General features: G+C 32.4%; 1 protein-coding gene across 1 annotated transcript in view; it reads left to right on the plus strand.

Annotated features, from left to right (window-relative positions):
* LOC126879779 (maspardin-like) overlaps positions 1–24,236 on the plus strand; it is a 39,371-nt gene extending 15,135 nt beyond the window's left edge. The window contains exons 3-5 of the mRNA XM_050643029.1: positions 9,598–9,827; positions 12,927–13,175; positions 18,734–24,236. Of these exons, the coding sequence (XP_050498986.1) occupies positions 9,598–9,827; positions 12,927–13,175; positions 18,734–18,808 (554 nt within the window). The 3' untranslated portion in view covers positions 18,809–24,236. The remainder of the gene's footprint in view (positions 1–9,597; positions 9,828–12,926; positions 13,176–18,733) is intronic.
* Positions 24,237–24,547: the final 311 nt, after the last annotated feature.

Here is a 24,547-nt window from a genome sequence, read left to right on the forward strand (position 1 = left end):
TTGACCCAAAAATTGAAATACATTTTGGTATGCAAATTAAAATCTGGCAACTCTGTGAGGTATGAAAATTTAAACGTATTAAACAGACCCATGTTAGTAAACAGATAGTTTGGAAGAATCCTGCTTAGTGTCAATGCCTAAAATGTGTTCGAATCGTGAATCATTACCTATTATGTTATTATGTTGATTATTTATGGCAGAGCACTAGAGACATACTATAATTATTTCTTTCGAAATGTTTTGCCGGTATTTCTCGTCGTATAAATGTATGTGTTCATGAAAGTGAGTTACTTTGAACATTTATTTGGTATAATAATTATTTTCAAGTAAGTACAACTTAATCTGGTGTATTTAATTTCCACTGTAAGCTATGTTAAAGCCCTCAGCATTCAACACATTTGAATCTTACTAAATACATAATACTAGTTCAGTTAAAAGATGTGTTTTTATGTTAAAATATGTATAATTCGTTTAAAATTATGCAATAAGTATTTCAATACATTAAAACAATAATTATAGTAAACAAATAACAAAAAAGCAAATAATAGTAAATACATAAGTACTATTAGGTTGGATTATTTTAAATATGTACTGTAAAAAATCACAAACGAGTTCTTATTATCTGTTATTATTTCGTAGTGAGTACGATGTTGTCATGTTGACACCCTGTTTATTTTTAGATAAGACTTACAAAGAAATACTCTTAATCCATATAAATAACCAACAAACTGTTGCATTTTTTTAGGATCAATATATTTAGGCCCTCTGTTGATACAACCTAATCCTGTTTTGCTTCGTTTAATTGCGTTCAGCAGTTCCCTCTCTGTATCCACCCTCGTAGGCAACTCTTCGTGGGTAGTGTGTGCCATCTATGATTTCTTCAGAATAGATAACAACATACGGTATCCGCCAAAAAACAGTACCGAAAATAAGGTTGTGATATTGGGCACGCAGTTACATTTATCATATTTGGTATACTTGTCATTAGTTGTCAACTTGACATTACGTTACGGTTAAAACCTTTGTTATTATGGTTTATTTCACTCAAAACATTATTTCCGCTCATACGGAGTTGGACGGAATAATGGCCCCTGTTTAAAACAAGTGTCAGAAATATATTAACACCATTTTAACAAGGCGTCCCCTAGTAAAGCTGTAATGCTAACGGTTGTTAAGAAATTTCGTCGCACTAATAGTGTATTATGTCAACGTCATGGCTCTTCGGGTCGTCGAAGAACAGTTTGTACCAATGCTAATGAAGGCCGCGTGTTTAACCAAATCATCCAAACTCCGCAACGAAGTTTTGTACGAACAGCACGTAAACTGAATATAAGATAAACATCTACACATCGAATGTTCAAATCTATTGGGATCGAATTCAAATGGGACAACGACTAAATCTTGCTGGTAAACGTGAAAGAGAAATTTTCTGTGGACGCGTGATGAGCTTAGTTATAAAGATCCCGATTTTTTAAGAAACGTATGGTTTTCTGCCTAAAGTCACATTCACCTCAACGGTTACATCAACCGACAAACAAATCGATTCCTTGGGGTTTTAACATCCTGATGCCATTGCAGACAAGCCTCTCCACAGTGATCGAGTAACCATTTGGGTTGCTGTGTCTGGTCATGGATAATTGGTCCTTATTTTGTTGAAGGCGAGAATGAGCAGCCAGTTACTGTCAATCAAGAGCGGTACAGACCAACGAACTATCAATACTGATGGAATAGCCCCGTCCCATTCAAACAGTGAAGCGAGATTGCGGCCAACATACAAGAGAGAGGTCCTAGAGAGAGACAGAGAATGCCAGGGAAAGTTTGCTACAACTACCACCAGAGTTGCCAGATGTGATTTTATAAATCCGCCACTTAGAAACTAAAATTCAAGTTGAAGCTAAAATCTCCCAAATTTAAATTTGAGACGCATTTTAATAAATTAATAGTCAAATGTAGAGAACAGTAAACCAAAATTATACTACTTATCAACAAAGGGTCCTGGAAATAATTCATAGGTCCTATCGTCTTCGATTATATGAGAGTATAATATACAGCTCTATGTATATTCGCAAATTTAATTTACCATGACTTCTTAAAATCTCCCATAATTGTTGGGACTTCGTTGCAAAACGAAAGCACAGCCGCATCATATTTCAGTCTGATGGGATGTAGAGTAACATTATGTTGTTTTATATGCCATTAGAGTGAAAACTTAGTCTTTTGCTAGCAGTTGCCGCTAGGGCATCTATGCCATTTCGTTCGTTGCAATCCGTGACTGCACTCCGGGGTTTGTTTTGGTTGGATCAGAGAGAACAGCATATGTGCCTCCTCATGAGAGACTAATAAGTTTCGAAACCGGTAGAGGTGATTGCTGCACTCTCTGATTGGACTAGAATATGATGCAGCTGTGTTTTCGTTTTGCAACGAAATTGAAAATGGTTTTTCATTTTTGATACTCCAAGATTGTGGGAAAATACCTCAATCTGGCAACCCTGACTACCACTATCAATTTTTTTGTTTACGAAAGATGGTGATTATCTTCCATCCTTCCCTGACTACGCTATCTCATCCTGGCCGCATTAAATTCGCTTCAGGCCCATTCCATCAGTATTGACAGTTCGTTGGTACAGACACAATATTGTGACACCTTTTGTCAGAGATTTAAAGACCTTTTGTCGTGCGCGTAATTTAAGAATCCGTAAGCAATGGTTTCAACAGGATGGCACAACAAGACATACAGCCGAACGCTCCACAGATTTGCTCCGTGAACATTTTGGTAACAGAATAATTTCTCGTCGCATAGATTTCGAATATCCACCTCATTCACCTGATTTAACACCACCTGATGCCTACATTTGGGGTATAATGAAGAATTCCATATTTCGCTCGGATAATCCGCCAAACTGTTGGAGGACTACGACAAAGAATAATAACTTATTTTCAACATTTGCAGCAACCACTTTTGGCACACCTAGTTCAATAGTGCCACAAGTGCAAAACACAATATTCTGGAGAAATGAGCAAAACGTTCTGTAGTAAACGCGTTTTGCCCTGTAAATAATTTATTTTGAGAATGACTGGCTTCAAAATTACAATTTAGGCAGCAAATTATACACTTATTGGCTGGATCTTATTACAATTTATTAAAAATAAAGCGTTATTATTATTTTGATAGTTATGGCGATATTGCATTGTGAAGAAAGTCATTTATAAAACGATACCTAGGAGATACGGCGGCAATATAATGAAAAAATCAATTGATTTTTGCAGTTGTGGCCGTATTGAATTATATCGGTTGTATTGTGGCAGTGTATATTATCGCCACATCTCTCTTTATTTTTGCAGTTGTGGCCGTATTGAATTACATCGGTTGTATTGTGGCAGTGTATATTATCGCCACATCTCCCAGTTATGGCCATATTGCATTTTCAAAACCTCCAAAAACCCTACAGTGAAATACCGAAGTAACTTACTTTATACAGGGTGTTTCATTAATAATTGTCCATATATTAACTGGAGAAACCGTAGCACAAAATACGAAGATTTAACCTAAAACACTTAAATAAAATGTGGTTTCTTACTGAGTTACAGGGTGTTTTATCTAAAAATTTAAAAAATTATTTTTGCTCAGAATTTTAAAACTATTCAACGTATCCTTTTCATACTTGGCAGAAAGTATAGGTACTGTAAATACTACTAAATTATGTTAAACAAACGTTTCTGGCTATTACCAGAGGCGTACGACGGGGGAAAGTGAATAGTTGACCCTTTCCAAATTCTACGCCACTGGTGGAATTGCTGTTTTAGTTCAATTTTTAGATTCTTCAATACTCTCTATGAAAATAATATATTCTTCATTCGTAACGATAAAGTCATTAGTTTTCGAGATCTTTGAAGTTAAAAATGAAACGACACGGTTATTTTGATTAATGTATTGTGTCGCTTCATTTTTAATTTTAAATATCTCGAAAACTAATCATTTTATCGTTACTAATGAAGAGTATATTATTTACATAAAAAGTATTGGAAAATCAAAAAATTACACTAAAATTGCAATTTCGTCAGTGGCGTAGAATTTGGGAAGGGTCAACCAGCCACTATCCCCTGTCGTGCGCCTCTGGTAGTAGCTAGAAACGTTTATTTATCTTAATTTAGTAGGGTGTACAGTACCTACACTTTTTGCCAAGTATGATAAGGATACGCCAAATAGTTTTAAAGTACTGGGTACAAATGGTTTTTAAATTTTAATCATATGAATCATATCATAAATTAATCAAAATAACTGTGCCGTTTCATATTTAACTTCAAATATCTCGAAAACTAATGACTTTATCGTTACCAATGAAGAGTATATTATTTACGTAGAAGGTATTGGAGAATTTAAAAATGGCACTAAAATAGTAATTCCTCCAGTGGCGTAGAATTTGAGAAGGGTCGACCATCCACTATCCCTGTCGTACGCCTCTGGTAGTAGCTAGAAACGTTTGTTTATCATAATTGAGTAGGGTGTACAGTAGTCGAACATTCTGCCAAGTATGAAAAGGATACGTCTAATACTTTTGAAATTCTGAGCAAAAATAGTTTTTAAATTTTTAGATAAAACACCCTGTAACTCAGTAAGGAACCACATTTTATTTAAGTGTTTTAGGTTCAATCTTCGTATTTTGTGCTAAGGTTTCTCCAGTTACTGTATGGACAATTATTAATGAAACACCCTGTACTTATCCAAAACAATATTTTAGTTCAGGCTGTATTGCATTAGATGGGCCATTATATAGGCAATATTTTACAGCCTTAACCCAAAATTCGAATTTTTTGCAGTTGTGGCACAATTGAACTAGGTGTGCGTTTTCTTAAATAGATTTAATGATCTTCAGAAACGTTATGAAGCTTGTTTGCAACGCCATGAAGCTTGTTTGCAACGCCATGATGCACATGTTGAACATAATATGTATTATAAAAATTATTCATAAATATATTGTTATATTCGGTTGTGTTTATTTTGGCGGATACTGTATTCTACATTTTTAAAATATAATAATTTTTATAAATGGGAAGTGAATACAATAGATAAATAATTTACGTGCATTTAATCAAGAGTATTTTTGTGGTTTATTATTGATAACAACAGGATGTTTTATTAAAGTGTTTTATAATGTTGAATGTGATGTAATGAATTGAGATATTATCAGTATAGATTTTATAAACCATTCAGCATCATAATAGTAACAAGAAGTAACTATATAAAAGAGAATAAGAATAAATAAAAACCTGTTTCACAGAATTAGAGAGGGGCATGTTCCATGTAACACTGAGGATAATGAAAGGAATTAATATACAGGGTGTCCCGAAAAGACTCATCATCCAGCCTCAAAAGTCCACTGCTGAACATAGGCCTCCTCCCCTCGTTTCCAACCCATTTATCCTGCGCCGCTCTCATCCAGTTTTTATTTAGCTTTCTTAAGTCGTCAGTCCATCTTGTAGGCAGTCGACCGACGCTTCTCTTGTCTTCTTTTCCTCCATTCTAATAACCTCTTTGTCCATCGCCCATATGTCATTCTAGCTGTGTGTCCTGCCCATCTCCACTTCAACCTGGCTATCCTTTCGATGACGACAGTCACCTTTGTTCTTCTCCTGATTTCTTAGTTTTTGATTTTGTCTCGCAGAGTTATTCCTAACATTGACCGCTCCTTTCTTCTCTGCGTGACTTTTAGTTTGGTATCCGAGGCTTTAGTTAAAGTAAGTGTTTCTGATTCGTACGTCAAGACTGGGAGGACGCACTGATCAAATACCTTTCTCTTTAGGCATGTGGGCAGCTCACTTTTAAAAGTTTCTCTCAGTTTTCCAAATGCTGCCCACCCAAGACCGATTCTTCTCTTCAGTTCATGAGTCTGATTATCCCTGCCAGTCGTAATTTCATATCCCAGGTATTTATGTATATCTATCTACGAGTTCTATTTATTTCCCACCAATACTGATGTTCTGGTTGGGTACCAAATTTGTCATTATTTTTGTTTTTGAGATGTTTATATTTAAACCTACATTTTCTGTAGCCACAACGAGTTCCTGTACCATCTCTCTTGCCATACGTAGATCCTCAGCTACTATGACTATATCATCGGCGAAACGTAAGTTGTTTAAGTATTCTCCATCTATTTTTATTCCCTTTATCATCCAATCCCAACTCTTGAAAGCATGTTCTAAGACCGTATTTAGAAGTTTAGGTGACATTGGGTCTCCTTGTCTAACCCCTCGTTCTATTTTTATGCGATTACTGTTAGTATGCAATTTGACAGTGGTTATTGCCGGTAAGTATACTTTGTATAATAATTTTGTATACCTATAATCTAGCCTGCATTCTTTAGGCGCCTGTAATATTTTTCTAAGCTCAACTGTGTCAAAGGCTTTGTGAAAATCGATAAAAACCAAAACTAGAGGTTTATTGTATTCCACTACTTTCTCTATTAGGGTTTTTATACTTTGTAGATGGTCATTTGTTCCCTAACTTTTTCGGAATCCTGCCTGTTCTCTTGGTTGATATGTCTCTAACTGTCTTTCCATTCTCTTAACTATTATTCGCTTAAATAACTTATATAAATGGCTGAGGAGGCTAATCGGTCTGTAATTCTCTAAATTGTCTTTGTCTCCTGCTTTGTGTAATAGAATCATAGTAGCGTTGTTCCAGTCTGTTGGAATATTGGCGTTGTGAAGGCAGATATTGAAAAGTGATTTAATCTTTTCAAGTAGTATATTATTTCCTCCAATTTTTAGTGCTTTTGATACTATTCCATCTTGGCCTGGGGTTTGATTATTCTTCATTTTCTTCAGAGCCTCTTTGATTCTGATTTTGTTATATCGGGTATTAAATCTGATCCTTAATTTAATACCCCAGTTTTTACTGTAATTGGAGGTTGCGTATTGTCATCTTTTTTTCTTGATTTGTATAACTCTGTGTAGAACTCTTCGACTATTGTTAATATTTCATCTCTGTTTGTAGTTTCTTCTCCAGTTCTGTTTCTTAGTTTGTTGATTTCTATTTGTTCTTTTTGTTCGCTTCTCTTCAAAACTGTCATGTTCTTATTTTGCTCTATTGCTTGTTTTGTTTTTTCTACATTGTAGTTTTTATGTCTTTTCTTATTGCCTTTGTGATCGTCTTATTTATTTGATTTAGCGCTTCTTTGCTGAAACTGTTATCTCCTTTCATCTGTCGTCTTAGTTCTATAAGGGTTTTAGTAGGTTGACTAGGAAAAGATTGGTCATAAATTATATAACACATTCTAGGGTAAAAAATAGTTCGGTTGAACCTAACTTATCTTAGTACAAATGTGCTCATAAAAAAAGTTACAGCCCTTTGAATTTACAAAATGAAAATCGATTTTTTTCAATATATCGAAAACTATTAGAGATTTTTTATTGAAAATGGACATGTATCATTCTTATGGTAGGAACATCTTAAAACAAAATTATAGTAAAATTTGTCCACCCCATAAAATTATATGGGGGTTTTGTTCCCTTTAACTCCCCCAAACTTTTGTGTGTTTTCCAATTAATTCATTATTGTGGTGCCATTAGTTAAACACAGCATTTTTAAAACTTTTTTGCCTCTTAGTATTTTTTCTATAAACCAGTTTTTATCGAGAGGCGGCTTCTTTTTTATATTTATATTACATGAAACTTTTATGGGGGTTTTGTTCCTTTAAACCCCCCAAATGTTTGTGTACGTTCCAATTAAACTATTATTGTGGTACCATTAGTTAAACACAGTGTTTTTAAAACTTTTTTGCCTCTTAGTCTTTTTTTGATCACCTCTTATCACAAGTCACCTTTTATCGAGATGTGGCTTCTTTTTCAAAATATACCTAAAAATGTAAGTTATAAATAAATTTTCAGATTATTAACAGGTGTCTATAATCATACTTAACCATACAAATTAATATATGTGGTGGATTCGACAAATATTCAAAATATCTCGATAAACATTGGCTTATCAAAAAAGTACTAAGAGGCAAAAAAGCTTTAAAAACATTGTGTTTAACTAATGGTGCCACAATAATAACTTAATTGGAACGTACACAAAAGTTTGGGGGGGGGGGGTTTAAGGGAACAAAACCCCCATAAAATTTTTATGGGGTGCACAAATTTCACTTTAAGTTTTTTTTAAGATGTTTCTGCCATAAAATTTCCACATGTCCATTTTCAAAAAAAAAAAAATCCATTCTCGTTCACGCCCGCTCACGGTTACTTAATTTCACTCCCGTCCGTTCATTCACGTGAGTTCCAAAATTGAGTCCTACGAACAGGTCTGGTGATTCGCGCGTGGGTCACCAACTACATCACATAAATAAAATTTAATACATATTATTTAATGCAAATGTAAACATAAAAATCGAGTATGTCTGAGTTTTTTGAAATCGAATAACTGATTTTGTTCTTGGCTTTCAAATTGTATTTATAGATACAATGTCAAAAATAATAGCGATGAAAAATAAATTCCATTAAAAACTTTTTTTAGTAAAATTACAAACGCAAATCGTAAAGGCATTCAAAAAGAATGTGCTTGAAAAAAAAAAAGAAACAGTCCTACGACTTAAATATTTTGTCGTAGTGTCATGTGGCGTCACTTGGTATAACGCAGATGGCGTGCAACTGTATTTATACTGTACTTCTTCTTGTTTTTGTATAGACATGACTCTGTCTGTTTTTTCAATGTGCCTCTAGTAAGTTGTCGGTCCATCGTTTTCGTGGTCTTCCCACTGATCGTCTTCCTATTGGGAAACCGTCTCTCGCTGTCCTGACTACTCTATTTGTTGTCATTCGGCTTATTTGGTCATTCCATCCTACTCTTCTGTTTCTTACCAAGTTATTAATTTTATCCACCTTGCATATCCGTCGTATATATGCCCTTCTAGCTCTGTCTCATAGGGTCTTACCATCGATTTATCGAAGGGTTTTCATCTCCGCTGTTTCGAGCAGTCTTTTTGTCCTCTCTGTGTCGGGTCGTGTTTCTGCCGCGTATGTCATCATTGGTCTGATGACTGTTTTGTAAATCCTGCCTTTCATTTCTTTTCCGACATTTTGATTTCCTCGTATTGTGTCATTTGGGCAACCTGCGGCTCTGTATGCTCTATTCAATTGATCTTTCACTTCTGTTTCGAGCCTTCCGTTGCTAGATAGTGTGATGCCTAGGTATTTAAACTCCATCACTTGTTCTATTATCTGACCTTCCAGCTCCAATTTACATCTTATTGGATCTGCTGTTATAACCATGCATTTTGTCTTTTTTGGGGAAATTAACATGTTAAATTTTCTGGCGGTTATGTTAAATTGGTGCAGCATACGTTGTAAATCATCTTCACTTTGAGAGATTAGTATTGCATCGTCTGCATAGCAGATTATTTTAAGTTGTGTGTCTCCCATTTATACTGTACGAACAGTAGAATTAGAAGACTGAGCAGATGATTAGTTTTCCAGTAGTGGTAGTTCTTCACTCTATTCTATAATTTTTCCATTTCATCGTAAAACTATTTCTAAAAAAATATAATTAATGGATTACATGTTCCATTTATGTTTTTATTTTAATTAATAATTACTGCGTTTTAGGTGGATATTTAGCTCAAAAATTTGCCGAATACACAGCACATCGTCCTCGAGTGGCTTCCTTGATTTTATGCAATACCTTTACGGATACTTCCATATTTAACAATCATGATTCGGCGGCAATATTTTGGATTTTGCCGGCTTTAGTACTAAAGAAAATGATAATGGGTAATTTTGGATCATCGAAAGTCGATCCAGAGATGGTAGAAGCTATAGATTTTATGGTAGAAAGAGTAAGTCTTTGATATTTTTTAAGTTGTATAAAAATCAACTTGGTGCAGTCACTGAAGGTGCATAATATGAGCTATTATCTCCGATTTCGTTGAACCTCCATCGAAGTGCATGAAAATTATTGAAGATACCTCAAGAAACATAAGTGACATTGTGCCAACTTGCGCTTTTGCCCTGGGGTGGATTCTACCCTTTCTCGGAGGGTGAAAATTATTTTGTTATATCAAGTTATTAAAATAAATCTATCATTTTTGAGCTATCAAAAATTCTAATTTTTTGTGAAAAAATGCAAAATGCATGTTTTAAAGAGGTTTTTCATAAATAACTCAAAAAGTTACAAGTTTTTACAAAAAAATCATTATTATCAAAATTTAAGCTAATAAAAAAAATCAAATAAATTCCTTACTCGAAAAACCTTTTAATATTAATTTAAAGTGAGTTACAGCTAATTGAATTTATATTTTTTTCGGCGAGTAACTACTCAAATCTAAGTATTCAAGCTTAAATAACGGGAAAACAATGCATTTTGTAACATTTACTTACTAAACGCTTGTCAACGTACTCAGAAATACTTACCTATCAAGTCAGCTCCAGAAGTAGTTGACAACATTAAATTTTTGTCAAAATTTATGCTCCAAAAGTTTTTACAAAAAGATGGTATTGTTTTTTAAACGCTTTTCTTTAATTCAATCCTTTGGGTCAAATCTTTAGACGTTAATTTGACTGCCTTGTCTTCAATGCAAATGAATGAAAATTTGCAGACATATGCATTCGCGGGAACAATACACGAATAGTCAATAAAAAATTTTTATATTCATTAATTGTTTAAATAAAAACAAACGAGTTTAATGGAAAATCTCTTGTTTTTTACAATAAAAAACTTGGAACTTTTAAAGATTGTAGCTAATTATGTAACCTATACATAATTTCATTTTTTACGTTAATTGTTTACGTTATACTTCATAAATAAACAATAAAGTTGCAAATTGTTTGCCGATTCCGACTACTTTCACGTTTGTACATCATATATGTTTTATACATATATTTTAATAAACATGACGATATATTTTAATGTTTAAAAAGTGTAAGACTGAAAAGTAAAAAATAAAAAAATATGAAAAAAAAATTCTTAGAAAACAGTTTTCTTTAGTTACGAGTGACTAAAATTAATATTATAAAAAAATCAACTAAAGCAAAAATAAAAAAAAAATAAAAAAATAAAAGAAAATTAAATATACAACAATCTCACACATTCGTTAAAACATTGAAAAAATCTAACACATTCGTTAAAGAAAAGTGTGGGCGCGGCTTCATCGAATAAGCGGTTTTCGCCCCACCCTTTTCTTTCATAAATGTGTAAGATTTTTTAAATTGTTTAACGAATGTGTGAGATTTTTGTATATTTAATCTGTCTAACAGTTTTTTTCGAAAAATCCTTCGAGTTTGATTTTTTTTTATTTTTTGCTTTAGTTGATTTTTTTATAATATTTTTAATTTTCGTCACTCGTAACTAAAAAAAAACCGTTTCTTAAAATTATTTTTCATATGTTTTTATTTAGAATAACTCCGTTAATTTTTGTGATATTAGGTTTATCTAAAAAACATTTGAAAGGTACTTTCAAGCGCTATACATTCGTAGTGAACTTAACATTTTAAATCACTTTTTTTTAAAGATAAACAGGTTAAAGACACCGGTTACATGATTCTCACAGAAAAATTTAGGCTTTAAACGTTTCTATCTCGGTTATTTTTTTATCCTACAAAAATAATAAAACAATTTAACTTTGCCACAATTTTGTCCTTTAACATTTTTTGCGTATATCGAGTATTTTTGTAGTTATTATCCAAAGAAAAACTAAATTTACGAAAGTTTGAAATATTCTGATTTTTTTAAATCATATTTCGGTTAGAACCGGCTAAAATATTTGAGGTCATTACGTATACTAAAGTAAAGAAAGTCTTATAGGGATTACTATAAAATTTAATTTTGTGAAAATGGAGTATGTTTTATTTTCCACTTTTTTTTAATTCGAAGCTCATTTGATAGGTGTAATTAAGTACTTTAACAAATGTTTAATAAGTATGTTTTATAAAATGCACTTTGAATTAATATTAAAGGTTTTAAAATCTATTTGATTTTTTATTAGCTGCAATTTTGATAATAATAACTTTGTTTTCTAAAAACTTATAGTTTTTGAGTTATTTATAAAAAGACGCTTTAAAACATGACTTTTTTACACGAAAAATTAAAATATTTGATAAACCAAAAAGTATTGATTTATTTTAATAACTTGATATATCATATTATGTTACTTTGAATTTGTCCCTCTATCGATTTATGGGGTTATTTTTTATACAGTCATTTTCACGCTTGAGAAGGGGTAGCATCCACCTCCAGGATAAAAGTGCAAGTTGGCACCATGCCACTTTTGTTTCTTGAAGTATACTCTAATTACTCACCAATTTTCGTGAAAATCTATGGAAGTTCAATGTAATGGCAGGTGAAAACTTTCAGTAACTACACTAATAAAAGAAATAGAGAAAACCATAGCATTCAATGCTGAATTGCCGAATTCCTCATTGTATTCGTGAACCTCCGAAAGGCCTATGATAATGTCCCAGTCAACAACCTATGGAAAGCAATGGAAAATCACGGAGTAGATAACACCTCCACAAATGCCGTCATTTGGAAATCACTTTACGAAGACAATGAACGTAGAATAAAAATCGGACAAAACTAGTAATAACCATTTAAAGTCGATAAAGGACTTGGGCAAGGATGGTGCCTTAATGTAGATGCTGGAACAAGAAATGGGCACAGACGGGAGTAAAAATTGACGGCCACTATATCCATAACCTTTTGTTTGGAGATGGCCGAATAATTTTAGCAAGTGACAAATACGACATTGCGTACGTGATAAAAAGCAGAGAAAGAGAATTTGGAAGCTGGGGTTTGGAAATTAATTATGATAAAACGCGTTACTTGGTCATTGCAAACACTGCAAAAGAACTGGAGGTACTAAAAGATACTCTAAAGACTTATCAAGAACAATAACTGTAATCAATAATTGTCTAAATTAATGAGTACTTCTATGTTTTAGCTGGAAACTTTACCGCAGACTGAACTAGCAAGTAGATTAACCCTAAATTGTCTTCGTGGGTATGTGGAGATTCACAAATTAGTAGATTTACCAATTACCATTATTGACGTATACGACGAATCCGCCTTATCGAACTCAGTGCGAGAAGAGTTGTACAAATGTTACCCAAGTGCCAAATTAGCTCACCTCAAGTCTGGGGGAAATTTTCCATACCTTAGTCGATGTGCAGAAGTAAATATTCATTTACAGGTAAGAGGTGTAGTTTTACTGACCTTTTGTATAGATTTAGTAATTTCTCATAACCATTTTTCGTTTTTCTCTCACCAGAATTGTCTGAACTCATATATTATTCTAATCATTGTTTCACGCTTCATCAACCGAAGTAAACTTCAACCAATATGGCTATGGCGCTTCAGCGCGGTCATATTGGCTACAGCGCATGTCAGAAGAATTGTCCAGGGAACATCCATAAACTGCGTCGTAAAAGTTTGTACTTTTTAATACCCTACCACCTCTTCTTCGTTTACAATCGAGGCCCCTTCCTCATGTCGACGTCTCAATTTTAAACTCATGACCCCCTTTTCATTGATTTAAAAAAAATCAGTGTTATTTCTGGATTTTTTAAAAATAACTATAAAAATTTATTTACGAATGTATTATAGCAAAAATAATTAATTACGGTTAATAATTCACTTAAAAATAACTTAATTCAATAGAAAAATATGAACACAGTACAGTATTTAGGGAAGATCATATTATATACTTGATAATATAAAGCATACGTATAAATTCATAATTTCTTCGTCTTTTCCCAACCATTTGCTGATGTCATTAGAAATATTATTTTGTTTTTTTTTTTTATTCTCTGCGAAGAAAGTTACTTAGATAGATAGATAGACATTTATTGTTTTTAAAAACTACAGTTTTATAACAATGAGTTTAGTAAGCATATGTTATAATAACCAGTCTAATACATAGTAATACAAGTAATAATAAATTTAACAAAAAGTTATGCGCTATCACTAACTGAAATTGAGCACTGAAATACGAAGATCTATTTTGAATATAAAGTGACGATACTACGACAGACGAAAACGACAAGAAGAGAAAAGGAGACCAAGAGAAAGAATTGCAACGAGCTTTCAACAAAAGTGGAAAAATAGGCAGATCTCCTACCTGTAGAAGGGAGAAAATGGAAGAAAATGTTCAAAAAATTATGGAAATAATGGCAGGAGTAAGTTTAAAAATCGAAGAACAATCAAGAGAACTCAGCGAGATTCGCAGAGAACAGAAATAATATGGAGAAGAAATAAGAGAGTTAAGACAAGAGAATATAACATTAAAACAAGAAAACACGAAAGTTACTTCACAGGGAAAGTTACTTCAGTATCTATATTTTCTACGTTGATCCATTCTAAATACTCAGATACATTAATGTATCTGCAGATCTGCCAACCCAAGTAGCACAATAAAAACATTTTAGTTTTATTCAAGGTTTATATAGGTTTTATTGTGGTAAATAAGAAGATAATGGTTTTAAAGTTACCTTGTAAATATACTGTCAGAACTTTAAAACTGTTAAGCATTTGCCACTAGTTTTAAAGTATCTAATAAGAGTGTCAAATAAGACTAATTAATCTTAATATATAATTTGTCTTATTGTAGTTTTAAAATGGTTTATTCTCAGTTCACTTTAAAACTAATCAGTTTTATGAAGAACTTCCAAACTGTTTGGTTTTATTAGATTCTAGTTTTGTTACCTTTTAGTTTTATTGCAGTTTTAAAGATTCTCCTAATATGACTAATAAAACCTATTATTAAAACTACTTGATCTCAAGACTATTATGTCAGTAAAACATATGCCTTAAAACTATTTTTTTTTAGTTTGCTTTAAAGTTGCTTTCTTAAAAGCAACTAGTAGACTCTATTAAAACCAAACGCTCTTAACTGAATCAATTTGGTTATCGTGAAGACTAAACCACAGAATAACTAACCACACAGAAGCGAATCTGACTGTCGTTTCCATTGATTTTGTTGGGACTGAAAAATTTGACCTTGTGCACCAGTTACAGAATAGAACTTGATGTTCTAAGGAATAGACCATTCCAAATGATGTAATATTTTTGACAAATAGTTATTAATTAAATATGAAAAATAAAATTTAACTAGAAAAATAAATAAAATATAAAATAAAACATATATAAATATAAAATTTAACTATAAACAACTGTCACTGTCAGTTGAAAAAGTGAGGTTGCACCAGTTACGTGACGCATGAGCTTGAAATTTATGTTACCGTTTTCGGTCTGAGTTTCGCTTCTGTATGGTTAGTTATTCTGTGACTAATCTGTGCTTCTTGTTAGAAACAATAAAACTATCACTCATCCCCTCTTCTTTCATGTCCAAAATGGTCGGCCATTTGTTTTAGAGCGAAAAAGTAATGTAGTATGTTGTAGAAAGTACAGTTAGTATGGAAGAAATAAGTTGCAAGTACTTAAAATATAAACAAACGGGTCATTTTAAAAGAAAAATACAACACGCACAATACTATGACGCCTCAATTTTAGGTTAGATTCACATTAAAACCGAGTGGCATTATTGACAGCAGCATTAAAACTAAACGTTTTTAATTGCAAGGCAACCTTGCTTTTATGTAGGATATATTATTATTATGCTCGTGGAAAGATATAAAATAAAACCATTAGATCTTAACAATTCTCTGTCGATAGACCAAATAGTTTTATTTGGATTTCGGCCATATAGTATGGTATAGTTAGACCCAAACCCAGACATCCAAAGTGAAAGTTATCCTCCAACACCAAATTGTTCTATATGGTCCACATAATGTTCAGAAAAAAGTCACACCATTTTGAGCGTCGGGTTTGGGGGGGGGGAAGAAATCTGCAAATTCGTAGTTTTTTACGTTTTTCGTCAATATTTCTAAAACTAAGCGGTTTAGCATGAACAACCCTCTACACAAAATTGTTCTACATTAAATTTGAAATAAAAAAGGCCCTATGCATAACCCTTCTAAAATGAACGGTTCTAAAGTTACGGAGGTAGTATACATAGTATAATTGGTCCAAAAAAAAAGGCCTAACCCAGACATCCAAAGTAAAAGTTTTCCTTTAACACCAAATTGTTCTATATGGTCCACATATTGTTCAGTAAAAAATTACACAATTTTGAGCGTCCGGTTTGGGGGGGGCGATGGGGGAGAAGTCGGTAAATTAGTAGTTTTTTTAAGTTTTTCGTCATAATTTCTAAAACTATGCTTTAGCGTAAGAAATGTTCTATAGGAAAATATTCTACATAAAATTTAAAATAAAAAAGGTTCTATACATAATTGTTATAAAATCAACGGTTCCAGAGTTACGGAGGGTGAAAAGTGGAGGTTTTCGATACATTTTATATTTACCGATTTCTCTCCCCTCTCCCCCCCCCCCAAACCCGACGCTCAAAATGGTGTGACTTTTTTCTGAACATTATGTGGACCATATAGAACAATTTGGTGTTGGAGGATAACTTTCACTTTGGATGTCTGGGTTTTTGGTATAGTTATATCATAAATATTGCTCAAAAAATATAAAAAGTATCGAAAACTTCGACATTTCACCCTCTGTAACTCTGGAACCGTTGATTTTATAACAATTATGTATAGAACATATTTTGTTTTAAATTTCATGTAGAACATTTTTGTATATAACATTGTTTACGATAAAGCATAGTTTTAGAAATATTGACGAAAAACATAAAAAAACTACTAATTTACCGGCTTCTCTCCCATCTCCCTCCCAAACCGGACGTACAAAATGGTGTAACTTTTTACTGAACAATATGTGGACCATATAGAACATTTTGGTGTTGGAGGAAAACTTTTACTTTGGATGTTTTGGTTAGGCCTTTTTTTGGACCAGTTATACTATACTACCTCCGTAACTTTGGAACTATTCATTTTAGAGAGATTATGCATAGGACCTTTTTTATTTCAAATTTAATGTAGAACAATTTTGTATAGAGGGTTGTTCATGCTAAACCGCATAGTTTTAGAAATATTGGAGAAAAACTTAAAAAACTACGAATTTACCGATTTCTCCCCCCTCTCCCCCCCAAACCCGACGCTCAAAATGGTGTGACTTTTTTCTGGACATTGTGTGGACCATATAGAACAATTTGGTGTTGAAGGATAACTTTCACTTTGGATGTCTGAGTTATGCCATCTTTTTGATCAACTATTCTATACTAATATTGCTTTCTGGAGATACTGAAAGCCATGAAAGATTACAATATAAGGCTTACATAAATATTATAAATAAGCGACTTAAAGACATACATTCGATTTATTTTAACATTAAACCATTAAAATTGTAGATAAAATTATTTTTCTTTCAAATTAATATTTTCGGATTTAAATTAAAAAAAAATTGTAAATCCCTTATAAAAGGTATATATTTTAAAATCCCTAAAAAGGGCTACATCACAATTACATAACTAGTTTTCGACTGGTTTACCAGTCATTATCAGTGCTTACGTGAAGTTTACATGCTAATCACCAAGATATAGTTTAACAAAAATATGTGGGTCAAAGCCCTTTATAAGTGGTCCGTTAAGGAAACATCAGTTAAAAATGCCAATTAAAGCATGGATGTTTAAACTATTTTAATATTATGCCCCAGGTAACATCTGAGCTGGGGTGTGACTTGATTACATGGTGAAAGTCTGGTAGCAAATGACCATTGCCATTGCCTTTGCATTGCAACTGAATAAAAATGGTATACATTTTTATTTTATATTAGTATTACTCCTTTGAGTGACATAGGTCCATTTTCCTTTGGAATTTACCAGCTGAACAGACGGGGCTGTGAATTGCAAATTTTTAGAATTCCCTCTTGTCTTCTTCGCTTCAGCATCCATCTGGCTTGCAAATTTTAGAAGCCATGGGGGTGTTACCAGGAAAATGGTCCAATAAGTTTTCAATTAAATATCTTTTAAAAACATTTTGAATATTTTTATGTTTTAAATATTTTTATTAGGTTGAAAACTTTGACTTTCATTTAGCAGATGTCGCTAGGCACCTACTCCATAACGTCGGTTGCAATGCGAGGATAAGCTCTCGGAGTTTCGTCACTTGGGGCAGAGAACAGCAAACCTACGCCTCTGATGATGACTCCAATTAGAGTCGAAAATCGTCGATTTAGAGTGCTGGTTTGCGCTCTCTGAACTAAGTGAAAAATAAGACAGTTTTGCCTTCGCATTGCGACTCAATAAAAATGGTATACATTTTTATTTTCTAAACTATTACCTTGTTGGAAAAACTAAAGAGTGATCCCTTTGGTGAAAAACATTATTGAAAAATTTATAATATTCTTTCTCAGAAGTTAAAATAACTTTTATACATGGTTGAAATATTAATAATGGTTAAAAAGCATCTAACAAACGGCATATTGAGAACTTTACAAAAAAACTTAATATAGTATTTTTACTACAAAAGCGATATTACGTAGGTCAAAATTTTTGACGTAAGAGAACTGTCAAAACATTAGAATAAACATGGCAATAATAAAAAGTCACATTCTAATGTTTTGACAGTTCTCTTACGTCAAAAATTTTGACCTACGTAATATCGCTTTTGTAGTAAAAATACTTTAGTAATGTACTTACATGTAATAATTCCAGGGCACTTCCCATTTTTTTTTTAAATAAACATTTTGTATGAGATAGTTTTATTTTGCAATCATTTTCATCATGACAATATTTTCATGTTATATTTACAAATATTCATAATTTCAAATATATTTTCTTTTTAGATTCACCTTCGACAGTTTGATAACGCTACCTACAGTGCTTCTGATAAACCACTTATCCATAAAAACTCATTTTAATGGTTAAGTTCCTATAATTTTAATGTTATCCGAGTGATTTAGAACACGAAAAAATATTTCAGTATTGGTAACATTTTAAATAATATTTTTGTAAACTATTGGTAGAAAAATAATAATAATATTGTCACTAGTAATATTTTTATTAACAATTATGTCTTTGAAAATAATTAAGATAGCAAAGACCTAAAGATAACTACAAATAATACACATAGGTTGATCGCAGCATCCGTTGCAAGGAACTTTATTGACACATGTTTAATAGATTTACATTTGCAGCATCGGCTAGTTGAGGAATATTGTACCGCGAATAAAACTTGGCGTGCAATTTACCCCTCTTGGAAAAGTTTCAATGTCAAGAGCGCAGTGTACTCGGCGCAGTGAAAAACATTAAAAAATAAACCAACGGTGGCAAATTTTTACAGACACCTTAAATAAATGGATTTGCGGTGGAGATCAGAACTCATCACTGGATCATGTGAAATAAAAAATTCAAAAAGGTTTTATTAGCTTATGAGTTTCTCGAGGTAACGCTGTGGAGATTTTTGTATTTTTAACGATTTCTGAGTTCTTGGTATCACTCGAAAGTCAAAAAAGTGAAATTATTTGTAACAAAAGGGTGAAAATCAACATATTTATTATTTTTAAACAAAAAATAAGCATAAAACCAAATATATATCGACAGCGTTACCTCATAAACTCTCCAAGGAAAATCTATGCAAAATTTCAGGAGGATCGGACGAGTAGTTTTTAAGTTACAATGTCCACCACCGCCTTTGAAAGAGCAGTTTTGAGAAAAACGCATTTAAAGGTTTGACAACTTTTATTTTCAATTTTTTTTCTGTCAAATCGTAAAATGACGCACACCGTAATATATTTTTTGAATCGCGGAGTAATCTGCAAAAGAGAAGGGGACCAGCTGTTGAACATTTCTCACTACGCTCAAGCGTGCTGGCGCAAAACCGCCAGGTAGGGATATTCAACATGTTATATCTCTGGTAATTTTACTCGATCAATCAGAAATATCCAGAGAGTATTCTTGCAGTTATGCACTTTCATTTACAATAATAAAAAAAATCGAAAAATTTCAAGATGTCATGGAACTCTTTTAAACCGGGAGATATTAACAGAACTTCAACCACGATTTTTAAGTCCTGCCCTTTGCAATACTGGAAGGTTAGAAAAGGTACTTACAATTTATGGAAAAATCCACGGGTCCCCTGTGACATTTTCCTGTGAAATTTAGATTTTTCATGAGAAAAAAAAAATGGGGAGTTGCGATGAATTTCTGAGTCCTGCCATATCCATAGAATGACAGGATACTATCAATTTTATGAAGACAATTTTTTGGGCAGGAGGGTTGCAAAAGGACTAAGGGAGTATGTATATGGATATACGAACATGTAATGAAAATAATGAAATTTTCATAATTTTCTGAGTCCTGCCAACTTAATAAATTAAACATAATTATTTGAAAATGATCGAAAAAAATGTTGGCATGACGTCTCCTAATGTTTAACTGCACTTGTCTCTTGGAAAATTCTGTGGAAAATTTTCACCCTGGTTCCGGGGTTTCTAATTAGTTTTTTTAATAGCTCCAGAACACTTAACGAAAAATTATTTAGAAAAACAAAAACTGGTACACCTATTTATCTTCCAGAGATAAATCGATTCCATCATTTGTCAATTTTTAGTACCGGTTATAGGCGTCCGTCTTGGGTAGATCAACGAAATCTCATAGCTTGCTTTAATTTTTAAGCATTTTTGAGAGTAGAGTATTAAATTATGAGGTATTCTATCTAGTACTAAAAGTTACTCTGGCTTTAAATCGGTAAATACACCGTTTCTTTTTTTCAAATTTTTCTTAAATTCAAAATATAAAAAATTTTGAAATTGATTTTTCTAGAAAACAGTGCATTCTACCGACTTACAGCAAGAGTACCGTTTAGTACTAGAATACCTCACAATTTAATAATATAGTGTCAAAAATGCTTAAAACTTAAAGACAAAAAAGTTATGCGATAAAATAACCGTTGCCCTACCCAAAACGGACTCATATGACCGATACTAGAGATTCGCAATTGATGGAATCGATTTATATCTGGAAGATAAAAAGACGGACCAGTTTTTGTCTATCGAAATGGAAGCATTCTGGAGATAAAAAAATTTAATTACAAGGCCCCATCTTCAAAGAGCTCTAGCTCCTTTAGGAAAATTTTTGGATTATGTGAATTGTGTTAAATTGTCTTAAAATTATCTTAGGAATCTTAAAATTATATACAGGGTGTTCCATTTAAAAAAAAAACATAAGTTTGTGTCCCCTGTCAATACGGGTAGCCCTGTATATTAGAAAATATTTTTAAATTATGATCCTCTCTTTGCCCCACGTTTTACCTAAATAACTTTTTTTCGTATCTCTTACGACAAACGAGTAATTGGACTTTGTCACACTAATGCCCCACCCTGTATACGAAATAACTATAAAACCAACCTGCCTCTTTGTAAATAGACTTATATTAAGATTCTTGAAACATATGCAAAATGGCATGACTCAGAACATCGTGGAATTTTTCACGAATTTTCTTACAAATCTAGGACTCCTGCCGTCTTACAAGAACCGTTTAACCTTCCTGCCGAGTACCGAAAAAGTATTGATTGTATTTGAGTATTACAACTTTTTAAAGGCAGGACTCCTTAGAAAATCTCGGAATCAGGGTAAAAATTTTGCGCATAATTTTCCAAGGGACAAGTATACTTAAACAGTAGGAGACGTCATGCCAACATTTTTTTATCATTTTAAAATAAATATGTTTAATTTATTTAGTTGGCAGGACCCAGAAAATCATGAAAATTTCATTATTTTCCTTACATGTTTGTATACATACCCCGTTAGCCCGTTTGCAACCCTCCTGCCCAAAAAAATTTCTTCATAAAATCCATAGTATCTTGTCATTCTACGGATATGGCAGGACTCAGAAATTCATCGCAAAACCCTATTTTTATTTTTTGGGAAAATCTAATTTTTACAGGAAAATGTCACAGGAAATTTGTGGATATTTTTGTAAGTACCTCGTCTACCCTTCCACTATTGCAAAGGGCAGGACTTAGAACATCGTGGCTGAACTTCTGTATAATATCTCCCGGTCTATTTGTAATAGCTACCTACCTGCCAATATTTACATAAATTGTTTTCCTACATTTTTAATGTTAAATAGAGATGATTTATACCATTAAGCATTTATGTAACTCTATATAACGAAAAATTAGCCCTTATACAAGAGTATTTGATATTTATTTTTATACCAATATTGAGATATTTCCATTTAAAGAGATTAAAATCCGAATTATGTATATTATTCTACTTAAGAAAATTACAGGATAGAATGAATATTTTAAAGAATAGCTTTATTTTGTAATAATCGTGTTGTGTGGTGAAAAATAATAAATCGTCACATACAATGAAAACATCTATAAAATTCTTGAATAATTCATTAACAAATCAGATGTGCTTTGCTGAAGCAACACTGCCTGGCAGTTATTTTTATCTTAAAAATCCTGCCCAACGTTACAAAAAAATTAGTGGAGATTTTATTAAAAATAGTCAGACACATGGTTGTCATCGTATATACAAATCACTGTGGTCGATGAAAAGATGAAAGATTGGCTCACAAATTTTGTTTTTTGTCGATAGGATACTCTGATTAAAATATATCGATTTTTTACCATCAAGTTGATATAAATTTTATTTAAAAAATTGATTTCGCTCACATAACTAATATTCAAAATCGCCGGTCGCTTCAAACGTTTGTCTCTGATACAACGGTTCATTCTACACAAAAAGTGCTAAATAAACATTTTTTTTCTATGGCGAACAGATTGAGATCTGAAAACCTTAAAAACTACTAACTGGAACAACAAAGAAAAAACAGATCTAAATGGAGGAGAGCCCTGACCAAGATCCACAAAACATTGTCGAGCGAATGAGTGTGATGATAATAAAAGTTCTCCAATGAACAATCAACTATCAGCTTGTGGTATAAATGCGACATGTCTCTTGGATGACAATAACACAGTACAATCATAATATACACAGTGATGAGCGCGCTAATAACCGGCAAAATAATGCATAAGATAGAAAACATATTATTAAGTTGTGAGATAAAAAGAAATGAAATTAGTAGAGGTGGAAAATTTAGCGATAAAAACGTATAAATTTACATTATATTTTAGGCCTATATAATCAAAACCTGCTATATCCATTTTTTGAAATTTTTCAGGAGACTAAAAAAACATAGAAAGTGTAAATTTCCCAAAAAGTATCCGGCATTTCTTTATCAAAGTGACATCAATAAATGTCATAAAATGCACACTAATTTGGTATAGTCATTTTTCTACATGCCTCTTACATCTTCAGAAATTTGTACTTTTAGTTTGGATTTAGCAGATTTTTATTCTAAGCTCACTTAATATTGCTCATTTTCAACTGCTTTTAGGCGCAATTAATGCACTAAAAGTAGGTATTGAACCATTTTGATAGGAAAACATACAAAATATACAAGAAAAAGAAGTATTTTACTGTTTATAAACTATGGACATAGCAGGGTGTGATTCTATGTTAACATTTCAGTGGTATATTGAAGAGGATTTAGCAGGTTTTGAGTCGAATCCTTATGCCTATAGACTAATAGTTACTTGAATTTTGGAACTGTGTAAAAAAGGTAAAACGAAAAATTTAGGATTTAGCAGGTTTTGATTCTGATGGGCTCATTTATTGTTTCCCACCTTTAGACGTATCAGAGGAGTATGTCAACTAAAACTGTCACTGTCACAGTGGCAGTTGCCAAACTCGTCCGATACGTCTAAAGGTGGGAAACAATAAATAGAATGTAAATTTATAGGTTTTTATCGCTAAATTTCCCAACTCTACTAGTTTCATTTCTTTTTATTTGACAACGTATTATGCGTTCCATCTTTTGCGTTAATTTGCCGGTTATTAGCGCGCTCATCACTGTATAACCTCCGTGGTTTTAATGGAAACAAAACAATTTGTAGTCATACGTCAACTCGGTATTAACCACCTTCAAATGTGTCTTAAATAGAACACGAGTGCCTTCAAAGTGACAGAAAACAAATCAGAGTTAGCGTGAGCAAGTTATATCGCTATATTGTATAAGCTTTAAAACAGCTAATATAGACAGATGCAGTCAATAGAGGGCGTTTACTCAAAATATATCTATTTATGTTAATGTGCACGCTTTGGGAATTTTCTACTGCTCACCTTTCATGTGATTTGTAAGATATTAAAGTATATTCATTTATGTGACGATCTAAATATTACGGTAGTAGAAAATGTCGACATAGTTAAGCTAGTGTGAAAACCAAATTTTTAATTATTGTTTTTACTTGTAATAAATATTTGTTTTATATAAAAGATTTTTTATTTCTTCCTAGACTTTTTCTACTTATGAATATAATGAATTCGCTCTACCGAGATTCACTTTAACACATTCGGAATAGGAAACATACAACACAAAAATTCCTACCTCACACTATTAACTGCTAAAACCAACTTAATCTTTCGTTAAAAAAGAAGAATTATTAGAAATAGTGGGAGTGTCTACTAATCTCATAAAATTTTGTGGAGTTTATTTCTACAAAATATTTTTATTTTGTACAATAAATAATTTTCTTATTTTTTATCAATACATTATAATGGTGTAAATAAATAATTATTGATTGGCG

Source organism: Diabrotica virgifera, chromosome 2 (genome assembly GCF_917563875.1).
Source record: "Diabrotica virgifera virgifera chromosome 2, PGI_DIABVI_V3a".
Taxonomy (NCBI): domain Eukaryota; kingdom Metazoa; phylum Arthropoda; class Insecta; order Coleoptera; family Chrysomelidae; genus Diabrotica; species Diabrotica virgifera.